The sequence below is a fragment of the Cydia fagiglandana genome, chromosome 19 (assembly GCF_963556715.1).
Source record: "Cydia fagiglandana chromosome 19, ilCydFagi1.1, whole genome shotgun sequence".
NCBI classification, from domain to species: domain Eukaryota; kingdom Metazoa; phylum Arthropoda; class Insecta; order Lepidoptera; family Tortricidae; genus Cydia; species Cydia fagiglandana.
Window position 1 is genome coordinate 15,091,383 of NC_085950.1, and position 19,567 is coordinate 15,110,949.

Here is a 19,567-nt window from a genome sequence, read left to right on the forward strand (position 1 = left end):
AAGCTGTGAAATTGAGTGTTGCGTTTCAACTTTATTAAACTAAATATGCTACTGCATTGAAATTTCTGGTGCTTCATGTTTACAAAAACTGTGCTCCACGTTGGGCGCCATTGTAACACGGCTGTTTTGAAAGGGGGTAAAATAAATGAATGGAAAGCTCCGGCTTGTCAAAAATAAAAACAGCCATGTTAACAAAATAAAATTAAATAAAATAAACTAAATGGAAACCTTGCTGTAGGAAAGCTAGGAGGAGAAACAATTAAACAAATTTAAATCTAACAAACTTTATTAACCTAAAGTTATAGTGTAAAAGCTCAGTGGTATAGCTGGGTCGCTTCACAGGTTCATGTCATAAGGTTTACACCAATTAATTAATTACTAAAGACTAAATTTCGAAATACCTAAGTTTTATGCACCAGAACTTTCAAAACTTTAAATTAAAATAACTATTGCTCTAAATCACATTTTAAATTTGTAGCCGAGCGCAGACGCAATTTAAAAATTAAAGATGCATCAGACCGACCTCAAAAACTGCTACCGGACCTGGAGCGGCGGGGAGTGACCTCGCCTATCCCCGGGAAGCTGACTGCTAACCTGGTTGGAGCCGGCCAGTGCAGATGACGTGGGACAGATCCCACAGCATCATTTTAAAACTTCAAATTCGAAACATCTTGAAACTTCTAGAAACATCAAAAGCTTCTAGAAACATCTAGAAACATCCCGGCTCCTGCAAAGCGAGAAAAGGATATATTAGCCGGTGCCCTTTATGGCCGCTAGAGAAGAAATGAAACAATTGGAAATTTAGCTCACCGCACTGGAAGCTGTTAGGACTTCTGGCGGAGCGCTCCCTTCCCTCGAGCAGGAGTCAACTCTGTAAAGAACCAAAACTTGGTTAAGAACAAACCCACAATGTTTCGCGCCATTTTGGAATTGATCACAACTAAATTCCATTTATACTTACTCAGTGGAACACACCGAAGGACTCGAACTGCTTCCACCATTTTGACCACCATGTGGAATGTGTGGTCTTATCACAAAATAGGGCTCATGCGAGCGTGCGTCCCCGGAGGGGTCCACACATCAAAAGTGCATGTCACCTCAGAATGACCTTCTCATATGTTGAGAACAAAAGGCAAAAAAAAACAAAAGTAGGGTGCCAATCCCCTGAAGACACAAATTCTTCGAAAATTCTGAACTGATTATTTAGACAAATTCACTCCTGAGCCTAAGAAATATATTTTTATCATTAAATCTAATAAGGTTTCATTTCAGAGCCACTTTGTAAGTCTGTAATTTATATGTTTTGTTTTACATCAAACTTATTTTCTATCTATAAAAATCATACCTAAATCATACAAAGTTTTCCTGGAGTGACAACATAAATATCTCAAGTTTTAATTATTTTTACTCATATGACAACCCCGACAACAGATAAGCATCAAAAGGTGCATCTGAATGCAACAGATTATGCAAAGAAGTGCAATCAATCGAGTTAGTTTGGGATATTGTTAAAATCGTTGAAATAAGAAAAGGAATTCAACCCAAAAATATTAATTTAAAATCTAAGAAAATGTCTACGTTACAATAGGACCACAGCCTTTCGCGCGCTTACATTTTCTAAATTTGCCGCTCTTATAATATTTTAAACTTTCGCGTTTTGAACACATATTAACTCACATTATACGAAACGAAACTGATTTACGTCGGTAAATCAAGGTAATTGAATATAATCCGCGTTAGACCCGTCTATAATGTGAGTTAATATGTTTGCCGCTCTTTTCTACTGACGGAAACGGCTTGAGAGAGAACCTACCTACATATATGTGACAGTAGAGGGTGGATTCAAATGATCAACATTTTCAGATAATGTGTGTATTTGTTAAATTAATTCAGTGAAAGCATGATAGGAAAAATGTATCTACATATAGGAGACCGCGTATGATTATCTCACGGGTTATATCTCATGAATAGAACATATTCTAGATAAGGACTGTATCGTTTATTATAAATACAACTTTACTTAGCCGTTTTTTCTGGTATTATGTTTTTATTAAAAAATTACACATATAGTTTAATTAGTGCTTTAATAATAAGTAACATTTCGTCCTGGGAGATCACGTAAAGCATATGGTTTGGACAATATTTACCCAATCCTCCCGAGTAACTACAACGATTTCGGACAAATACTACAAGAAAATTTACGGTTTGCGAACAAGATAAGTATTACACAAAAAAAATCGTACTATGTAAACAGCAATTACATATGATTCGTAAAGCGAAACATCTGGGCATAGTCTAATCATTTCTTTTAGTTGGAAAAAAAGTTTTGGATCTGTGCTTGGTGGCCTTTTTGAAAATATGGCATGTTACTTACGACAACCCCGACTTTGGTATACAATATAACCATCATGGAGCGTTTCTATCGACCTGTTCTAGCCATGGTTCAACGCCATGAATGTCCGTTAGGCTTTGGATTTCGGTAGATTCTTTTAGCTGTTTCCGTCATTTCCCTGGCGTCAGAAATTGACGGGAATCCAAAATGTTGCATAAAAAGTCGTTTTCATGTAAAGATAAAATACACCACATTTATTCTGTGGATGTTCAATTGAGCAATCATGAAAAGGACACTTAGATGGCATATTTTGGCAGCATATTAACCTTTTGTTTCTTTAAATCGTACTAAGGAATCGGTGAAATAGTCTCAAATTAAGCTCGATAGGCTTGTCCGAATTACATTTGCTAGAAGGTATTAAAATCATCATAAAGTCCCTAAAATAAAATAAATGTAAAACATTCTTATATCAGATATGTCTTAAAAATACCCCCAGATTATACCTTAAGAACATAGTAATACAAAATAATACACACGTCAACAGTTAGACCAGGTTTTATCTGTATTTATAATAAACGATACAGTCCTTATCTTGCCAGGCATCCACTCAATTTCATGTCTCTCTAATTGGACAGCTTTTTTTCATAGTTCTCTACGAATAGCATCTTGTGGGAATCTGAATGGAAAGTAATGTAAAATGACAATACCAAATTTGATTATTAATTTGAAATAACTAGGTAGTTTTATTATAGCTCCATCTCATGAAATAAAAATGGAAAATACAAATCTGTAAGAAGGAATTTATTACTACATTTATAATTATATAGAAAATACCTAAACCAAACACAAGTTAATAAAATAGTCTACTTCATTTAGCATAACACCATCCCTATTATCCTCGCAATTTAAAAAGTCGTATGTTGTTATGAAAGTCGTATGCAGTTGTTACGTTTTAGCTTAGCACGGTAGTATTGAAAACAAATCGTCATGTTTTTTCCAAATTCTACTGAAGTTATCTGTTTACTACAAGTGAAAAGTGATTCCGCTGTCCTTGGTATGAACTAAAATAACTTCTGCACCACTTCACGACACATGAATATATTTTTAATTACAAAAAAACGTTGTTTTTATAAATCAATTTAGCCATTTGTCACTGACTGTCATCTCGGTCGTACTGAGATTGCCAATCGAGCAGTTTGTAAGTACCGCCTATCGCGGGGTAGTTTGCGTTGGGTCATAATTGAGCGGACAGAATACTTCCATGTATAGCATTTCGCTGAACTTCGTCGACGAAACTGAATTCCTGAGGTAAATACTGCTTAAGGTAAAGTTTGAAGTCATGTTAGGTATCATTTTCATCTAAATCACAGATGTATACCATCCTAAATTTCACCTAAACCGGTTCAGCGGTTATTGACTCCTCATACAAACTTCCACCCCACTTTTCACATCCTCAAAAGATGCTTTTGGTTATAAAAACCATCCTATGTCCTGTGTCGAGACTGAAACTATTTCTATACAACATTTCAACGAAATTGGTTCAGCGGTTTAAGCGTGAAGAGGGATTTATAAAAATATATTTTTTTTAATTTTGGTTTTACTTCGGAATAGTGTCAATGTGATACCATAAATGAATTCAGCACCCCCGATTTATACGAAAATGATACCAAACATGGCCTAACAGCATCACTGATGTAGATATCAAGATAAAATTAAAATCCCTAAATAAACTTTCAAGAGCGGGTATCTCAAAAACTATTCAAGATATCGAAAAACTTGACTAGATAAAACTTGTAACTAATTTTTTAATACAGTTGCTCAAAAAGTGCTACTTTACGTAGCTGTTTAGCGTGCGGAAAGTTGGTTATCTCGAACTAGTGCTTTTTACTTTTCCAATTTTTTTAAATTTATACTTGTTCCAATCCACGACTACTTATTGATGAGTGTTAATATTAGTTTCCTTTAAACGTCGTAATCAGCATAAAAACCTACCGTTAATGTAAGAATACGAAAAATATTACATATTTCTTATTTAATTACTTACCTCTTCATCATTATAACACGTTTATTTTTTAATATTCAATATTGAAAATTCCGTTCTTAATAAGTTGACTGAATGGAACGGAATAGCTGCCAAACGCCCATAGATATAATATACTTAAAGACGACGTCTAACCGAGCTGTCACTGTTACCACTTTTGTTTAGTGTACGATTAACAATGTTTTTCTTATTTTTTCGCAACTGTATTAAAAAACGTCGTTCGATACACGTGCGGAAATGTCATTCTTCACTCGTCCCGAGTCTTGCCACGAGCCGCAGGCAGACATATCTCGGTACTCGTGATGTAATGACATACCTTCCGCACTAGCATCGAAATGTACTATTATGAGCTTTCGGTTTGTCTTAGTAGTCATGTCGCTAAGATGCAAAGTTTCCAAGATATCAATGAAAAACCGAAAAATTCGACCTTCTTACCCCCCTCTACCCCGCAGCACCGGGGCTACAGCCGGGGACTTTTGATATGTTCACCTCCTAACTAGTCTAAACAAAGTTACGGAGTCAAAAATTGTGTTCCTAGCATTTCCCTCTACAACGTTTTTTGAGCATTCATTTACTGACCTATTAGGAAGTCGAAGTAAATTCAAAAACAGTAGTACGTGAAAAAATGAAACGATTAATTTTATTATTTTATATAGTTTACATATTATGTATACATGCATATGTATAAAACTTAAGAAACTAAAACCCGTTCTGAGCCATGCCGGGTCCAAAGGTCCCCATCACACTAGCAGCGTTACCCCGCTGTATGGCGATGGAGACCTGTTGGACAAGCCATGACTCAGAACGGGGGTCATTCCCCTTTTCTCTAAGGCGCTTCCCAATCTCCCTGAAAAGCTCTCGTGCGTCCCGTCCCCAGGGCCCAGCTGTCTCGACAGATTAATTGGTATCTATTTTTGAATCATCATTTCGCCCGCCCGACGGCAAGCGGTTACCGCACAATACGCGTTCTGTTTAAATCTGTAGTTTTTCTTTTGAACCCCGTATTATGGTCCCCCTGGAAAATCTTGGCGGAGATTTCAGTACTTTCAGCGTTATCTGTACTCTGACAAGCCAGCTTGGTCAGTAGGAAAATGCGGCAAATTTGAACAATGTAGTTGCGAACCAATCTCCGATAGAAATTTTGATTTTCGCGCATTTTTCCACTAACAAAGTTAAGTTGCCACGTTGCTAGAGATGCACGTGAAATATGGCAAAACTATAATAAATTAATTCTGTTGACAGGCGGTCCGTCTTCGTCAGTTAGAAGTGGTCCGTCCATTAGGCGCGGCGCGGCTGGCCCCTGTTCCATACGTCACCGAGTCCGCGCGCGTGGCTTTAGTACTGCCAGTACTGCTCACACAACATGCGTAAGTAAATCTAGTAACATCATTCCATACAAATTATCGAAACTGCTCACAAATCCTTATGAGAATCGGGTGAGAAATGACACCTGGCCTATAACCGCGAACATCGAAGTTCGCAAATTGCGGGCATTTTTCTCTGTCACTCTAATTACGCCTTCATTGGAGTAAAGGAGAAAGATCCCCGCAATTTGCGAATTTCGGTTTTCGCGGTAACCCCTCTGTACAATATAATAGCTGTATGGAAAACACACATACGAAAGCATTTTTACTTAAACCTCAAACAGAGACGCTTCGCGATCGCTTCATCAATTACTTTTTTTATAAATGTCGGTGGCGTATAAACAAAGAAAAATATGATCCAATGGGGCCGAGTAAACATCGGTTAGATCTGTGTTGAAGTGATTATATTTTCATTTAATTTAAAACTAGTAGTTATCGTCGAACTAAGAAGAACTCGCGGTTTGCCAAAAACCATATAGAGCGATTGAATTCGTTGTGGAGCCCTTAACTGATAGATTTAAGTCACGTAGAGATTCCTCTGATAGTTCAGCTTAAAAACATCGAAATGCTGGGACGTGCCTCTAGCTAGCCGCGTGCTCCAAGTTGAATTAAAAAGTTCGCTTCGCTCGCTCGTTCGATAAGTTACATTTCAGTAAACTGACATTGAAAGAAGCGGTATTTATTAGATTAGTTTTTTAACGTTTTGCTTATACCATTGTTTTGAATATTGTTTTCAGTGAACAGCAACAGTTGGACGACGCTGCCGCCTTCCTCACGCGCTACGAGTCCGTCTGTCTTAACAAGGATAAGAATACCAACCTAGTTATCGTAAGTTTTATCACAAATTGTAAAATTAAAATCTAAGTAAACTAACGATTTATGTAATAAAATTACTAGATTATAGTGTCCATCAGGTACTTAGTTACATCGTGATCTTCCAAATGTACAAGAAACTATTAGAATTATTATTTGGATCCTGTCGTGTCCCACTGCTGGACAAAAACAACCCCAATTTCACAAGAGACTATTAAAAAAACTTAAATGTAAATTAACTTAGTTTCAAACTATCTATTCATAGGTGCTAGTAACAGAAGGCACAGAGCCAGAACAAGCAACCTCGCTTCGCTCGGCCGCCGCGGCCACAGCCAACAGACACCGCGCCAATATCGAGGTCCTGTCAGCCACACTGACGTCTGCAGACGAGACCGAGCTACAGCGAGCGGCGCGCGCTGGAAGAGCGGCTTTAGAGGTAACAATCAACATTTAAGAAGTTATTTCATGTTATCATGTAGTAATAATAAAAGACTGGAACCTAGCAATGCTAACAATAGACACCGCGCCAATATCGAGGTCCTGTCAGCCACACTGACGTCTGTAGACGAGACCGAGCTACAACGAGCGGCGCGCGCTGGAAGAGCAGCTTTAGAGGTAACAATCAACATTGTAAGAAGATTTCATGTTATTATGTAGTAATAATAGAAGAATGGAACCTAGCAATGGTAACAATATACACCGCGCCAATATCGAGGTCCTGTCAGCCACACTGACGTCTGTAGACGAGACCGAGCTACAGCGAGCGGCGCGCGCTGGAAGAGCGGCTTTAGAGGTAACAATCAACATTTAAGAAGTTATTTCATGTTATTATGTAGAAATAATAGAAGAATGGAACCTAGCAATGCTAACAATATACACCGCGCCAATATCGAGGTCCTGTCAGCCACACTGACGTCTGTAGACGAGACCGAGCTACAGCGAGCGGCGCGCGCTGGAAGAGCGGCTTTAGAGGTAACAATCAACATTTAAGAAGTTATTTCATGTTATTATGTAGAAATAATAGAAGAATGGAACCTAGCAATGCTAACAATAGACACCGCGCCAATATCGAGGTCCTGTCAGCCACACTGACGTCTGTAGACGAGACCGAGCTACAGCGAGCGGCGCGCGCTGGAAGAGCGGCTTTAGAGGTAACAATCGATGTCTCGTACCATCGCCCACAATGTTAACTGACCATCGATCTTATTACAAAAGGCACCCACCAGCAGCAGGCAGGCTTAATTGTCCACCGATGGACAATTAAGAGTGGTGCTGTTTGTACATAAATATTTTGAAGAAAGAATTTGAAGTTTACATTTGCGAAATGCTAAAGTTTGTTAGAGTACTTTTTCCCTCCCTGATAGATAAAATAGTTGTTGCTTGGTTTGTAAAGGATTCAGATTTCACAACAGTTGCATAACATGGCGAATTCAACTAAAAAACTGATTATCACGAGATACAAAGATCACTGTAAGTAAATTATATTTTGTCAGCTATTAAAGTAGAGCTTAGGGTCTCCCCAGATATATCGACGCGCATTCGGCCAAATCCGATTGGAAAAGGCTTTATGTCCGCGTAATAAGAGCGAAAAAGTCGTCGGCTCGCATCGGCCGAAGCCTGCCGACGAGTCGACGGCTTTTTCGCTCTTATTACGCGGACATAAAGCCTTTTCCAATCGGATTTGGCCGAATGCGCGTCGATATATCTGGGGAGACCCTAAGCTCTACTTTAATAGTTGACAAAATATAATTTACATATGATGACATAAAGCTTTTACCTGTCGGATTTTGCTGATTCCGCGTCGACATATATAGGGGAACCCTTAGGGCTCATTAAGACGGTGCGAGAAGTCGCATGCGAGTTTCATTACATTGCGGTTATGGTTCGGTCGGTTGAATTGGATGTCAGTAACAGTCCGCAATGCTACTAAAATCGCATGCGAGGTCGCGCGCTGTCTATATCAGCCCTTATTAATCATAGCATAGCCTGATATTCTCTTGTTATTATCCTTGTATTTTCTTGGTTTCTCTACTAAGATATAACGTAATACTTGTAAACAGGCGGGGCTGGCGCGGCTGCCGCGCGACGCACTGGTCCTGCTCGCTGACGTCGCCATGGAGTTCAACGAGGAATTTCTCAACCGGGTAACGTTATGCTTATTTCGAATCTGGGCAATATTATGAGGTAGATCGGTGGCCACTTGGCCACTGTCAGAACTTTGCATAGTTTTCAAAACTTTTTTTTTTAGCCTGGTTAAGTGTCCCACTGCTGGGCAAAGGCCTCCCCTGGCTTCCTCCACTCAACCCTATCCTTTGCAGTTTCCCGCCAATCCGGACAAAATACGTCCAAGTCGTCCCGCCATCTCCTTTTCGGTCTGCCTGCACTCCGTCTAGCACCATCTATGGTGTTCCGTGGGTCCCACTCCGTAACTTAAATATCAAAATGTGGACGTAGTGCAAAATATTATAGCCTAAAAGTCCGTTTCCTAGGATAGCGGTGCCGTCATATAGCGGCCGTCTCCATACGAAACATACGGATGGAGTAGCATTTAGTATGGAGACTGCCGTTATATGACGGTACCGCTATCCTAGGAAACCAGAGCTTTGAAAATTGAAGTAGATTGCTATATGTCCTGTCAAACCGCTGGCCCAATATTACAGGGTTCTATGTTACATTTTCAAGATAGTTGAAATTCGACTTAATGTCACTATGACAATGTTCAAATTTCAATCCGATAAAAGTGAAACATAGAACCCTGTAATATAGGGCCAACGAAACGTTAGCGCTTAAAAATCTAGGTAATTTATAATATACGGAGCTGTACAGCGCCATCTAATTTCATCATCAAAACTGCGTTTACAGGTTACACTTACCACGAATTCACCAATTTACACTTCATCATCATCATCTCAGCCATAAGACGTCCACTGCTGAACATAGGCCTCCCCCTTGGATCTCCATAGTCCATACGTGCCGGTTGGAAGCGACCCGCATCCAGCGTCTTCCGGCGACCTTAACAAGGTCGTCTATGCTGCGCTTGCTAGTCTGTGTTCTCCACTCGAGCACTTTTCGACCCCATCGGCCATCTTCTCTGCGTGCAATGTGGCTGCCCATTGCCACTTACACTTATTCGTGTTATTTTGTCTACAATATATAATGTGAAACAATATTGACATTCCAGGCCCGTATGAACAGTATATCGGGCGTGCAATGGTTCCTGCCGTCCGCGTTCGCGCGCTACAACACGTACACACACCCCAAGGTGGTGGCGCCCGACGGCTCGCGGCCGCAGCACCACACGGGCCGCTTCACCCCCCGCGGCCCCGTGCTGGCCGTGTACAAACAAGACTATATGCTAGGTAACTACGACCATTTTAGCTTCTTCCTCGCGGCGGGCGTGTATCACTCCGCGATTTCGTCGCTTCGCTACAGGTAGCTAAAAGTACATCCGTTCGGCCCCAATTTTGGGGTTTGCCATGAGCCGCGCGTGGCGCTGTCGCCACCTAGCGGCCGTATCTGTGCTGATCGTGACAGACGCGTTTTGTTAGAGAGTGAGTCTTCTGTACTTAGTACTATTATTTATTCTGTGCTCGCGGCATTTTGCCCCGGCTCATGGAAGCTCGGGGTCCGCTCGACAGTAATCCCAAGAATTGACGTAAACACCAGGTTTTATGACAGCGACTGCCGTCTGACCTTCCAACCCAGAGGCACATAATAAATAATAGTACTAGGTACAGAAGACTCACTCCCTAACAAAACGCGTCTGTTACGATCAACACAGATATGGCCGCTAGGTGGCGACAGCGCCACGCGCGGCCTATGGCAAACCCCAAAATTGGGGCCGAACAGATGTACTTTTAGCTACCTGTAGCAAAGCGACGAAATCGCGGAGTGAGCCACGCCTGCCAGAGGGGAAACTGGGTCTTATTGGTATTAGTCCGATTTCCTCACGATGTTTTCCTTTACCGAAAAGAAACTGGTAAATATTAAATTATGTTTCGTACTTCGTACATAAGTTACAGAAAACTCTTAAATTTTAGGATTTTACCTATTTTTACAAGCTTTTATTTACTTTCACCTGACCGTTGTCTGTCTGTAATCAAATCTTGCAAGTTAAATTTGATCCACTTCCCGGTTTCCGATTGAGCTGAAATTTTGCATGCATGTATAAATAGGATGACAATGCAATATTATGGTACCATCGAGCTGATCTGATGATGGAGACAGGAGGTGGCCATAGGAACTCTGTGATGGAACAACGCAACCTAATTGTGCTAGGGGTTTTTAGAATTGTCTCGATGATTATTAGTTGTCTGTCGTAAGAAAAGTACAGTCAGCGATAAAAGCTTGTACCAAAAATGAAATTTTTGCCAAAAACTTATTAACACAATACAAGGAGTTTCCCCCCAAGTGACTATTGAATCGTTAAAGTCACGTTGTTTTATGTTTTGCTTAAAATGGCATTAAATGACTATCAAGTAAACAATACCAAGATACATTGCCGTATTTTGACTTATCTTTCGGTGACACTTTCTGGTCGGAGAGCTACAACACGAACATCATTAAGTATGTTCAATAATGTCTTGTGTTCGTTCACAGCCGTATCCGAATGGCGCGCCAGCGGCGGCTCCGAGTCTGCTTCAGCGGCCTCCATCCTCGCGGCCTCGCGGCTGCGAGCCATACGAGCTCCCGAGCCCGGCCTCGTGCTACAACCGTCAGCCCCTCCCTGTCGATACAGCGAGGTAAAGATAACCAAACCACAGAGTTATTCACAGTCTGAATGGGCCTTGGACTCTATTCTCACGGCCTCGTGCTGCAGAAATTGATTATCTCTCGCAATGTCATAATCAGTCTCGAGGATCGTCTGCAGAAGCGAGACCTGCCGCCAATACTCGCCAGATAATTAGGTTAAATTAGATTGTAATTGTTTATTTCTAGTGCGAAATTTAATTACTTAACCTAAAATACAATTTTACAAAGAGATCTCTTCCTCTCTGGTTTTCTATAAGTAATACATTGTTTCTGTCATTTGTTACAGGACCGCGGCTCATGCCTATCAAAGTTGCGCGAAGCTGGAGAGTTCGAGCTACTCGAGTTGGGAGCGAAGCACGCGCTCGCCAAACTAGAACTCGAGGTGAAAGCCGAACTCGAGTGATACATTCAATATGTCATCAGTGTAGCGTAGCGTAGTACAGTCAGCAGCTAGCAGAAGTCTCTGCTTCTTTGTTTAGTAGCTTAGATTTAAATCATCTTTATCCGATCAAATGTGGTTCTTGTAGTTCATCAGTAGTTTAGAAACATGTATATTTTAATAGCAAACGCCTACTGTTCACTATTTTAGTTATTTAGCGATTGTCACAAAAGTTGTAAGGCAGTTGTCCAACAAGCGGCGATCAGCGAGTAGCGACGGGCAAGGGTTTTCTGAATACTCGTCGGCTGTGTGAACAGCCAGACATCAGAGATTAATATTCATATGTATGGGACCTACTCGTATATCTCGCTACGTGGGTACATTTCTTGCTCGATGAAATAGTTGATCGCTACTCGCTTTTTCGCTGCAGGTCTAAAAGCTGCCTTAATACGTTTTTCCTTGAACAGAACCTAAACTTAGACATTAAATTTACCAATTTTGAGTCTAAAACATAACCCTGTTATAGGCTCGTTGGCGAATGCGAAAGCGATTAAGAAAGAAAAGAAAACGAGTATGTGAAGTAACGTTTATTTAACTGCGTGAAGACAAGAAGTATATCTAACTAAATAATGCATTTACCGTGATAATACCCTGATTAGTGATACGTGACAATAATATGAAATAAATTACCTTTTATACCTTCGACGGCGTTTTATTACTATGAAGTATTTGAACAAATTAAATTATTTTCCAGGAAATATTTTAATTTGTTTTTATCAAGTAGAAACACTACTATATATTATCATATACTAAGAATACTAAGAAAAAGTGACCAAGGCCTCCAGTGCCCCAGGCTGGAATCGAACCAGCGTCCTCTGCTATCGCGGCAGGTAATAAAGCAAATTTATAAATAAAAAAGAATATACAGGGTGAAATTTAATTCACTGGCCAAATTGAAACAACCGAAAGAACTCGAAAAAATATTAAACACGTGTTTTTTCTTTTAATACCGCTCAGTACATTTTTTTTTCGAAATAACTCATCATCAAGTTGTCCTTATTAACCTCGTACGTTATGGTGAACCGACAACTACCCACTACACCCGCTTCTCTCTTATCAGTTAAGGTCATTGACACCCCGCCCCTCCCGCTGTTTGCAATCGCGTCACCAATTATGAACCCTATTGCAGCGAGATTACCTACATAAGTTGCTAATTTTTCCTTTCATATTAACGGGCTTAGAACCGTCAAAATGCAATGGCAACCCATTTTTAATCTAAAATGTTATTTCTGACTAATGATTATTAACAAAACGTCCGTGGCTTAAAAACAATGAGTAAAAACTAGGTCAGGAATATTTGCATTCAGGCGTATTTAAAAAATTGAATCAACTTACGTACATTTGATTAAAAGTCGACGCAATTAACGAAAGTCCCACGAGATGGTACACTTGGATTCAATCCTTGTCTGCGAAGGCGTGGAACGGATTCCATTTCGTATAATCTTTGTGCACCACGTAAACACTCACCACTTAATAAATAACACCGTACCACTTCGTAATATTCCCGGTTCGAAAACATTTTTTTTAACCTTAGTACGCGCGCGATTATTATTTTAAGGTTGGCGAGTGACGAGTGACTAATCATTTATGCTTACCGTTATGTTTACCGCTAGCGCGGGATGGTTTAGTTTAGACTACCCTCGAAATTGATAAACCTGCCTACCATCGCCAACACTAACTGGGTGGACCCTATTGCAACGATTATAAGGTTTAGTGAAGGTCAGATAAGGGTTTTGCTGATGTTGTTGTTAAAACCTACTATTACGTTTGTTTACATTTGTGGTAATAGGGTGACCACGACTCGTGGAAAATATTTAAAAATTGAAAAATGAAAATTAAAAAAAGGGTACTCTTTTTTTTCGCTAAATAGATTCCTTAAGTGTAACCTAGTGCCGGGAATGAATATGGCCAGTGATTTAAATTTCACCCTGTATAAGAATATAAAAAATCGATTTATAGTTTGTCAAAGGACTGTCTCATTTAAAACAGACAGAGAAAATCATACTATCTTTGTCTTACAGTAGTACTAGCACCAAAAGAAAAGGATGAGTATAGTTTTCCTGGTTCGTACTTAGTACTTACTGACAAATTGGTTTGACCAACTATATATCAACATAAAAAACGATGTCTCAACATTTCGTCCTTACATAACCTCGCGTGCTTTTCTACGTGACTCGAATAGCGTTGAAAAGCGGAAATTAATGGCGGCCGGATTTAAAAAGCGAATCTGTCATATTCGCGTCAGCTGTCAAAACAAGTCGCGAGGTGCGGTTGATGGCTGATGGCGTTGGCGTAACGAGAGCACACCACACCGAGGCGGCACGGCTGAGACACGGCATGAGTAACGCGTGACAGTGGAGTCTCTCTCGCGGGCGAGGCTCGCGGCGGCATCACAAGCATCAGGTGGGTTTGTTTACGTCAGCCATGTGACTGAACTGCGCCGCGGCCTTCGCGTCGTGTAATCCAGTTTGAGGCCGGTGGATCGCACTGACGCTCTCTCTGTTGCAGGATCCTGCACCATGCGAGGAGCGGAGTCCACCAACGGATATGGTAAGTCCGCTATTCTGTACATCTCGTTTTGTTGCGAAGTTGCTAGATGTTTCTCGACCCCAGGCGACGCGGTTTATTTTGACCGCGATTACGTTTCTTGTATTGAAACATTGGTTTTGTATATTTATACGATGAAACACGCGGCGCGTAGGATTTAGGCAGTTTATAGATAAATAATAGGTGCCTAATAGACCTGACCTTAACTTAACATTATTAAGTTTGAGCCACAGTTCAGTGTAATTGAGTTATGAGCTCAAAGTCAAGGTTTTCATGGAAAGCAAGCCTGTTAGCGTCTCAGATGGCCATTGTAGTGTGACAATACTTTCTGTAACACATTGTGTTGCATATTTTCCTGTGGTTATATGACTGTACCTGTTTTGGTTTCAAACAATGCAAAACAATACGATATTATACTTCAAATGTCATATTTTATATATAAAATGTTAGATTTCTTAATAAGGTCACCTGAGGTACCAAATTTTATTGAAAGATTATGCGTAATTGAAATTTAAATGAATAACTTGTTAGAATCAAAGAGATAGTGAGTAAAATGTATTGATGATGATTAATATAGCTGTGAATCTTTAACAATAACACCTAACATTGTTAGGAAAACATGAGATGTATTGTGAGGAACACCTCATATTTATGGTTAGATAATTTTTAATACAGTTGCTCAAAAAGTGCTACTTTACGTAGCTGTTTAGCGTGCGGAAAGTTGGTTATCTCAAACTAGTGCTTTTTACTTTTCCAATTTTTTTAAATTTATACTTGTTCCAATTCACGACTACTTATTGATGAGTGTTAATATTAGTTTCCTTTAAACGTCGTAATCAGCATAAAAACCTACCGTTAATGTAAGAATACGAAAAATATTACATATTTCATATTTAATTACTTACCTCTTCATGATTATAACACGTTTATTTTTTAATATTCAATATTGAAAATTCCGTTCTTAATAAGTTGACTGAATGGAACGGAATAGCTGCCAAACGCCCATAGATATAATATACTTAAAGACGACGTCTAACCGAGCTGTCACTGTTACCACTTTTGTTTAGTGTACGATTAACAATGTTTTTCTTATTTTTTCGCAACTGTATTAAAAAACGTCGTTCGATACACGTGCGGAAATGTCATTCTTCACTCATCCCGAGTCTTGCCATCTCTATCTCGGTACTCGTGAAGTAATGACATACCTTCCGCACTAGCATCGAAATGTACTAAACCTTGTCACAAGCTGAGGCAGAACTGGTACTTAAAATCAGCCTCGGGAAAGAAATATGCACACCAAAATATGGATCACACATTTATGAATTGTGGGACGTAGGTGGAGTAAATGATGCTAATACAATGTCACACAGTACAGTTATATTGATTTAAGAATCCGAAATGTGTAGCATTAAAGAAATTTGTCCCTCCTATTAGTTTTCTATGCTTTTGTCACATATCTTGGTTTTAGATTGAGTTAAAATATTGCAAAGTTATGTTAGATGAAGGAGCGGGAATGTGGGTCTGGCACTCTGTAACTAAACTAATGAAACCTATAAAGTTTAGGCTCATTACATTAGTCATCTTTATGAGTAGACTGGTAGAGAATGCCTTATGGCATTAAGTCCGCCTTTTGTACTATAAGATTTTTCTTTTGTGCAATAAAGATTAAATAAATAAGTAGTAGTAGTAATCTGCTTATGACAAACATAAGCTAGGTACTCTTTTAAGTATTCTTAAAAAGAGGTTTTCTATTTAAAATAAATTGTAGTCAAGTTAAAGTAATGAACAAGAACTGAGTTAGAGCAATTAATAAAGTGGCAATAAATTTCAACACTGACAATTTTTACATGTTATTGAATGTGCTTATTACTGGTATTTACTAGTTTATAGCTAATATATAGCATTGAAAGTATAACAGTCATTTGATACGCTGAAGTGTGTGTATGTGGTTAGATTGAGTGAAGCAGATCCAATTGAAGGAATTGTCTCGGGCAGCCAGTGCCCACCCATTCTGAATTTAGCGAGGCATGGCAAATTGTATTAAGGCCTGATTCGAAACAAATTTGACAAATTCAGAGTGATTTTTCTTGGATATTTTCTAGCTTACTTTATATATACAGTACGACATTATAATTATCAGAATCACAAAATTATTATACCAAAAAAATTTTTTTTTATCAATTCTAAGATGATCAAAAAAATCAAATAAACGCCGCCGTCTTTTTAATTAGGCGCCAAATTGCTGTCAAAAACTTGATAAGTATGGAAGAAACTTGCACATAACTAATTTCCAACATAACCTGTTACCTAATATTATACCAATACTGAAAGGTAATTTCATTGCAATATCCATGAAACAATGAGGATCTAGACATATCTTCAAATATCTGGCGTATCAGGAATTTCGTCGATGTGGTGTCAGTTACCGGGCATTGGTTACTTTTCGACAGAGAAATCGACACCAACATCACTAAAAGAAACGGTTCGCAGCTTTAGTTTAATAATGCGGATTTCCAATATTACTTTGATAATATTTGGAGATGATCCACGATGTTTATGAGGCAATCAGCATGCTTAAGCCAGTACCCTCGAAATCGGACCAAAAAACTTGATTCAACAAAGTCCCACAGTATTGACCTATTGAACGGTATGGAGTGGAGTGTCCAAGGAATTAGTTCGTTAAAACAACAAAAACTATATGCAATATAATATTTCAAAATAAACATTGTTCTTGATAGGACTCAAACTAAGAAACTGTCAAAAAACACTGTCGGATGTATGATGGAGGGCATACAACAAAACTAACGACAGGAGCGGGAAGAAATGGAAAATGATGAATTTACTTATAAATAACAATTTTTAAACAAATTTTCAATAAATTATGGAAAAACAAATCTTGATTCAGCTAGCTTCAGTACCATTAATAGGGTTTTCAATTTGGCAGATTGAATTCGAATCAGGCCTTATATGACAAAATAAATACAGATCGTTTTGCAAGATTACAGTGAACAAGTTATTTATGCATTCTAGTTTTTACCTGATTGGCCAAATAGTTGTTTTTAATTCATGTATAAATGTATGCATGTACATTTGTTTTGTATATTCTGCAGCCCATAGAGATTAGAGGGTTTAATTAAATCTCTAGTAATATTATTTAGCTATAAACTTACTCGAATTTAAGCTGTTGTGAGACATACTAACATTGAATAATTTTACGGTTTAGACTCACTTGTTTTTAGTCACTCGCGCGACATGTTTTGGAGAGCCTAGGTCTCCTTTCTTTTTCTTTTCCTTTTTTTTTATAGACTTACTAACAAAAATAAGTACATATTTTGCTAAAACATAGATTTAAAATTTCATCATTTTCACTTGTTTGAATTAAAACATTTTGTTGAAGGATGTATACACTAGCTTGCCATACTTGAGCATTTTAGTAATTAATTTGATGAAGGGATGAACTGCTATAAAATCAAAACATCATCCAAGAAACTCAATAAATACATAGGTGTTTCCTTAGGTAATTATATTTAATGTTTAATAATAATGACAAACTTATCGCTAAAGCATTATGTACAATAATAAGTAGTTAGCATGCTGATAAGATAAGTACTTATAGGCAATCAGGATTTTTCCATATGTACGTAAAACTTATAATAGAATTAAATTTTAGGATTTTAATGAACACAGTGGAACTTAACTAATAGATAATTTTTAAATCGATTGTAAAATGTTTCGTAACATATCTATTATACATAGATATTATGACTATAATATTCATGTGCTGTAGTCGCTAATTGTAGCCATGTGTCCATACTTTTATGTAGGTACATAATTCTCTTAGCAACTATTTTTTAATAACTTAATTGGGTAGCTTGCCCGCTTAGCTGCTTGAGTTGGTGCTCATCGTACGACAATCTTAATGATGATGAGCATTTTTAATATGTAAACAATGTAAACATGTTGTCGTTTATACTGCACTGCTATGTTTCCATAGCGATGGATTGATCACTAATGAAGTAATGACTCTGCTATTTTTATTAAAGCCCTGCGCTGCGGTGTTATGGCGCGATTACACACTGATTCTAAGTCTATCGCCGCGTCGAACAATGTTAGTTTCTTGGCAACGCAATCCCATAGGTTTCTTGATTTGTCAGCGACCGCATTAAGTGACCTGCCTTGCACCTTTACGACGTTCAGCCTTTCGGTCTTATCTTTAAAAATTTATTGTCTTACAGTCTTACGATTATGCGGATTACTTCATGTTATAATCCTAATCGACTGCCCCGGATAATAATATTCCTAGTTGGTAAGCGGTTAGCCCTATTGAGATGGAACTAATTATTAGGCTATCTAAATCTAATGTCTTTCTCTGCAATGTAAAATCCTCATTCAGAGTTGTCTCTTAATGGGACCAGCCTAACTGCTTTAAACTCGCATCGCATTGAAAACCATTCGAAAGCGATCGTCGCCTCAATTGTGTCATTTGAGCCACTTTACTCGGCGGTTATACCTAGATAAAAACTCGATATTGACAAATTTAACGAGCATAGTTTATTTATGAAGTGGAAGGCCGCGTGCGCCGTCGATATATTTATGGCAGGGGAACTAATCTCGTCTAATTAATGGTATTACGCACGTATTGTGCAAACTAATATAATCATAATAGGTATCGTAAATCAGGGTTAGGATAGTTTACTTTGTTACATTAAAAACATGGTAAGAATATCATTATCATAAATTTGAGAATATAGCGCAGCATAGGCTAGGTTTTAAGCATATAAGTAGGGATATTCTTTAATACTTTGAATATTCTTAACAAGTAAAGTGACTTTGTAGAGCGATATCGCGAACAGTAAGCTTAAGAAATGTAAAAACACAAAAGTGCCGTAGACCCTCCTTGCGTCTTTTCTCAATTTACGCCATTTTGAACGTTTCCAAAAAACGAAACGGCAGAAAATTCTATCAAACTGCTTTTAATTCTGCCCACAAAATTTCACGAGAATCCGTTGAGAATTGCAACCTGTATCACCTGCAGAGGAGAACATCAACTCGGTCAATTAAGCAGGTGATGCATCCAGCACCAGTCAGAATTTTCAATGATTCCCTTATTTATTAAAGGCACATGCTTTTTGTTTCTAGAACCTATTAGCCTTTAACGTACCGGATAAGCCATTATCCGTTACTTCGATAGGTCTGCTCTGATATGGAATCTAGTCCATGTTCCTTTAAGTATAGAGATGCTTTTCGAATGCTCTGCGCCAGTTTAGTACCTACTACGG

The 19,567-nt window shown here is 38.6% G+C and overlaps 2 protein-coding genes and 1 long non-coding RNA gene across 3 annotated transcripts in view; 2 read left to right on the forward strand and 1 right to left on the reverse strand.

Moving 5' to 3' along the window:
* Positions 1-12,383, forward strand: part of LOC134674232 (chondroitin sulfate synthase 2) — a 40,167-nt gene extending 27,784 nt beyond the window's left edge. Inside the window, exons 11-19 of the mRNA XM_063532292.1 lie at positions 5,616-5,740; positions 6,475-6,565; positions 6,816-6,986; positions 7,069-7,165; positions 7,445-7,701; positions 8,611-8,694; positions 9,732-9,909; positions 11,150-11,292; positions 11,589-12,383. Of these exons, the coding sequence (XP_063388362.1) occupies positions 5,616-5,740; positions 6,475-6,565; positions 6,816-6,986; positions 7,069-7,165; positions 7,445-7,701; positions 8,611-8,694; positions 9,732-9,909; positions 11,150-11,292; positions 11,589-11,705 (1,263 nt within the window). The 3' untranslated portion in view covers positions 11,706-12,383. The remainder of the gene's footprint in view (positions 1-5,615; positions 5,741-6,474; positions 6,566-6,815; positions 6,987-7,068; positions 7,166-7,444; positions 7,702-8,610; positions 8,695-9,731; positions 9,910-11,149; positions 11,293-11,588) is intronic.
* LOC134674083 (uncharacterized) lies at positions 269-1,763 on the reverse strand. The gene is made up of 2 exons (XR_010099557.1): positions 811-1,763; positions 269-727 (listed from the first exon to the last, which is right to left on the reverse strand). It is a non-coding gene; the product is annotated as an uncharacterized LOC134674083 (long non-coding RNA).
* A 1,579-nt stretch (positions 12,384-13,962) lies between the features above and the next one.
* The window catches only part of LOC134674233 (ring canal kelch protein-like), a gene marked incomplete at its 3' end in the record, with an annotated part of 31,689 nt that continues 26,084 nt past the window's right edge, over positions 13,963-19,567 (forward strand). Inside the window, exons 1-2 of the mRNA XM_063532293.1 lie at positions 13,963-14,144; positions 14,250-14,291. Of these exons, the coding sequence (XP_063388363.1) occupies positions 14,261-14,291 (31 nt within the window). The remainder of the gene's footprint in view (positions 14,145-14,249; positions 14,292-19,567) is intronic.